Source organism: Lactuca saligna, chromosome 2 (assembly GCF_052625555.1).
Source record: "Lactuca saligna cultivar CGN05327 chromosome 2, ASM5262555v1, whole genome shotgun sequence".
NCBI lineage: Eukaryota > Viridiplantae > Streptophyta > Magnoliopsida > Asterales > Asteraceae > Lactuca > Lactuca saligna.
In genome coordinates, this window is record NC_136418.1 from 103,436,347 (window position 1) to 103,441,384 (window position 5,038).

General features: G+C 28.0%; 1 protein-coding gene across 1 annotated transcript; it reads left to right on the plus strand.

Annotated features, from left to right (window-relative positions):
* The first annotated feature begins 203 nt into the window (after window positions 1-203).
* Window positions 204-4,489, plus strand: LOC145031267 (protein ECERIFERUM 26-like). The gene is made up of 2 exons (XM_078979792.1): window positions 204-696; window positions 3,417-4,489. Exons 1-2 carry the CDS (start codon window positions 268-270, stop codon window positions 4,278-4,280), a joined length of 1,293 nt encoding a protein of 430 aa, XP_078835918.1. The 5' UTR covers window positions 204-267; the 3' UTR covers window positions 4,281-4,489.
* The last annotated feature ends 549 nt before the right edge of the window (window positions 4,490-5,038 follow it).

Genomic DNA, 5,038 nt, shown 5'->3' on the forward strand with positions numbered 1-5,038 from the left:
GATATGAAGCATGATTGTTTTTAGCATGCACATCAAATAAACATATCAGGTGTTTTAGAAAAAAACGTTTTAGATGTATGTTAGAGATAACTTATTTTGTACTATCTTTATCGTATCTTTATTTTTTCATTACAACCATAACCCTGTAAAAATAAGAAAAAAATACACATAAGAGTGTCTAGTTTTGGTCTATTTATAGACAACCATTGAATCAAACTCCTCATTGAAACTTCTCTCTTCTCCTTCTCTCTATCAACAAAATAGACAATGGTATTCTCTAAAGACGAAAGCCCTGTCTGTGACATTAAGTTATCATCGATTGGACCGGGATACATAACTGGTCAAGGTGCAGCTCAAGAACTAAATGGCATGGACTTAGCCATGAAGCTTCACTACATCCGAAACGTTTACTATTTCAGAAGCGAAGTGTTTGAAGGGTTAGCTATCATGGATATTAAAGAGCCTATGTTCTACTGGTTGAACTATGGGTATATCGCTTGTGGCCGGCTCAGGAGGCACGATTCAGGTCGGCCCTACATCAAGTGCAACGACTGTGGGGTGCGATTCATTGAGGCTCGGTGCAAACTGACTCTCGATGAGTGGCTTGAGTCAAAAGATGACTCCAGACACAAGCTTCTTGTTTCTAACCAAGTCCTTGGTCCCGACTTGCTTTTCTCTCCACTAGTTTTATTCCAGGTTTGTTTCTTGATCTTTACAATATTTTTGTAAAACCAGTTCCTGCATGGTTAGTAGTTTACAACATGGTAAGTAAAAACGGGACTCTATCATCTTTAGAAAATTTCAACAACTTCAACAGCTAAACTACATTTTATGTTTCAAAACGACCAGTGACATGTCTCGATCGTCAGCTCCTTAATAATTAAAAAATTAGAACTTAGCATGGTGTGTATGTTACGTTTGTTATCTTTGCATGACAAACACGTTTTTCATGTTTATTACATATGTAAACCATTATAAATACAAATATTCAAATGTCTGATAAAAGATATATGAGGTTCTAAAGAAAATTCATCATCTATACGCTGATGTAATTAAAAGCGTTCGATATATAACCTACAATTCTAAGGTATCTATCTAGTTTGTTATGTTTTAACACGTATCATATCTTATAATATAAATAATAATTTTAATGATTCTAAAAGTAACTAAAAACCCTACTATATATATAATACACACAATAAATTTGATAATATCGTATATGGTTATAAATATATACACTTAAGGGATTAACCACCAAAAGTTAACAAAAATAAAACTTCAAAACAAAAGTTAATTCTAATGAACTAAAATATATAACGAACCAGCAGTAAACTGAATAATACTGATAGCATCTAGCTAGTCTTGTAGCGTTACTCGTACATGGATGATTAAGTTAAATAAAATTAAACCATAGCCTCCATGCATGTATCCACAAAATCTTGTATATTTTTTAGAATACTTTTAACTTCATATATTTCTCAAACCAAACTACACATTCAACCTCAAAAATAAAAGATAATACCTATTCATGAGTATTTAAATAACAAGACATAGAAACAGCAATTAAATAAAGCAAAATGTTAGAGACAGATTTGATCAAAACTTTAGATTCTAAACAAAGTAATGTCATGAATCCAGAGGCAAAAGAGTGAAACGTCAAGTGCATCTCCTGTAGCGAACCTACATTTTTTCTCTATAACACCATTTGTCGTAGTTAATTTATCGAACAAAATACTCAGAAATTAACGTAATTTATCTTCAATTAGTAACCATTTTTAGAAACTGTTTATAAAATTAACTAAATTAGCCACATCTTTATGAAATATTTTAAAAACTCGTTTCATATAATTTATTATTTTTAAATATATATAATAATTTTAAAATTAAAAAAAATATTGACAAAAACGTTATAAGTAAATGTTAATTCTGACATTGATGTTACTGTTCTAGAAATTGATTATGTTATTTACAAATTAGACATAACAAATATAATATTTTGATTTTTTAAAAAGACAAATACAAAATTCATCCTTAAAATAAAGAAGGGTAATTATGCTAAACATAAATCTCAAAAACAACATTTATTAGAATCTAATCTTTTTCTATTGATCCAAAACCAATCCACTTCAATTGTAAATAACTATTTTTGATGTAGATTATTAATATTTATTTTGCTTGAACCTAATAGTAGATAAGTAAAATTTCATATGTTGATTTATTTAGTATTTTTTAATAAATGAAAATAATTTTATTATTTGTAATCTTTTTATATATATATATATATATATATATATATATATATATATATATATATATATATATATATATATATATATATATTGTATATGTTACATGTCATTTTATGATTAATTTAGACTAAATTATATTGATGTGTTATTTTGTGATTTTTTTCTATTTTATTAAATTTCATATAATAATTAAATGTAATAAATATAATAATAAATATATATTTAATTTATTAATGCAACTTTTCTTTTAATCTTGAATTTCTAATTGAATCAAATTCTTTTACTTCTTTATTTATTTAAATTTAAAAGATAAGTAAACATTTCAGTTTTCATAAATATTTTAATTTTTCTTATAAATTAATTTTTTTTTTAATTTTTATCCGTTCATATATATATATATATATATATATATATATATATATATATATATATATATATATATATATATATATATATATATTTTAATAAACTCATATAATACATGAGTCTGTCAACTAATTGTTAATATTTACTTTTAAAATAAATTATTTAAGATGATTTGACACACATATAAAGGTGGCACCAAAGGTAACAATTTAGGTAGGAAGAGCTCTCTGTCAGTACATGCTAAGACGTTACTGTTAAGTATTTTTAAAAATTATTTGAATTATGTCACTAGTATTGGCTGTCCTCAAAATTTTGAAGGATTTGTTGTCACTTTCTTAGTTTGTTATAATATTATTGAAATTTTAATTAAAAAAGGGGTTTCAATTCATCTCACTTCTTTGGGCAGCGTCAAGCACCCAAATGTGGTCCTTTCAAATGTTATTATGCAAAAATCTTTTATAACTGTTTCTAAAAGTGTTGAGGTGTTTTATACAAAATGTGGCTTATGATCTAAAAATGTTGAAAGGGTAGATATAATATTGTTGCATAAATGGGTTTATGAATAAAACATTATTATCTATATATTAACAAAATGCTAAGCATTGTTACATAAAGCATTTAAGTCGAGCCACATAATAAAGTACCCAACCGCCGGTTTCTAAGTTGCATATTTTGGTCTAAAATTCGGACAAATTAAAGCTTGCACATTTAATAACAAAAACTAGTTTATATATAAACTATAAGTATATAAAAGATTGTTATATAAATACACATTATATAACTGTATTTGATATGATGCAGTTAACCAAGTTTAAATGTGGAGGGATATCTATTGGGTTTAGTTGGGCTCATATACTTGGAGATGTTTTTTCTGCTGTAAACTATACGAACATATGGGGCCAAATCACAAAGCGTCATTTCCCAATGCAACCATTACGCATGGAACATTCAACGAAGGAGAACCATAATCCGAAAAACCCAACAAAGGATCCGCTTGCTGTAAAACGGGTAGGACCAGTGGGTGATCATTGGACCACGCCAGATAATACAAAGCTCGAAACATATTCTTTTTATATTTCTTCTCCTGAATTTATCCGTTTGCAAACAAAGCTATGTGGAGGTAAAGACAACCAACACTTTCCCACTTTCGAGTTGATTTGCACTATTGTTTGGCAATGTGTTGCGAAAGCTAAACATGAATCCGAAGTGAACATGGTGACTATATGTAAGAGAGACTCAAAATTTTCATTCGAAGGGGTTATGACAAATAAAGCTCAGTCGATAAAAGTGGTTAAAACAAACATTTCTGTTAAAGAATCCTCTCTAATGGAACTCGGGATGCTCATCTTGAACCAAGGCGTGGATGAGAGAAGTAATATTGAGGAAGCAATGAAACCTGATAATGAATTACCAGATTTTCTAATATATGGAGCAAATTTGACTTTTATTGATCTAAGTGATGCCCCATTTTATGAGCTCGATATAAAAGGAAATACACCCATTTATGTAAACTGTGATATTGATGGTGTTGGAGAGGAAGGTGTCGTGTTGGTTTTTCCAGCACGAAAAGATACATCCGATGGAATGACAATTAGTATAACGTTGCCCGCAAACCACATTTCCGAGCTTAAATATGTGCTTTGGAATGAATGGTCTCTCGCGTAATATTAAAACACATATATGTGTTAAGTAGGATCTCATATCAACTGTGTGACTATATGCATGTATTAGAATGCATAAATGGTGGAGTAATATGTATTAATACGACCCTCAAAATAGATTTATTTTTTGTTTATAAGTTTGTTAGGTTAGAAACCAGTATATTACATGTGTTGACAACTAGTAAATCAAAGTATATTGTTAAGATGTGTAAACTATAAAAATTCAATACTAAAATTCGAAAAAAAAAATTATATAAAAAATGAAAGATTATGAAAGTATATTCGTGAAAATGTATGAAATATGATTTTCATAATCTTTTTTTGTTTCTATTATAAAATTGTACTTAAAATGATAGTGTATTTTATTAAATTTACACAAAAACCCAAACAATCATGGAAAAACAATAAGAATTTTGAAAGTAGAATGATAAAATAATAAAATTTTGGAAGAAAAATGTTAAAATAGGATTTTTGTTGTGACTATAGGAGGCTAAATTGTGATTGTATATTTTTTTGTTTTTGGAACCTGGCAAATAAATTAAAAACTCATCAAGACGATGGGAAAGAAGAGTACAAAAGGAAAGAGAAAAGAAAAAAAAACGTACAAACTACAAGCAAAAGCAATGATTAATGTTCCATATTATCCAGTCAATTTTCCAAGAGGAACCTCTATGCTTGTACCAAAAGAAGGTAGTAACATTTATTATTTCCACTATACTCGCCAGATTTATTGGAATTTTATCAAAAATCCATTTGTTTCTA

Excerpts from the sequence above, each read along its gene's own strand:
- LOC145031267 (XM_078979792.1), top strand. The coding sequence starts at position 268 with ATGGTATTCTCTAAAGACGAAAGCCCTGTCTGTGACATTAAGTTATCA. Across the intron at positions 697-3,416 it reads CTCCACTAGTTTTATTCCAG|TTAACCAAGTTTAAATGTGG; the intron begins GTTTGTTTCTTG and ends GATATGATGCAG.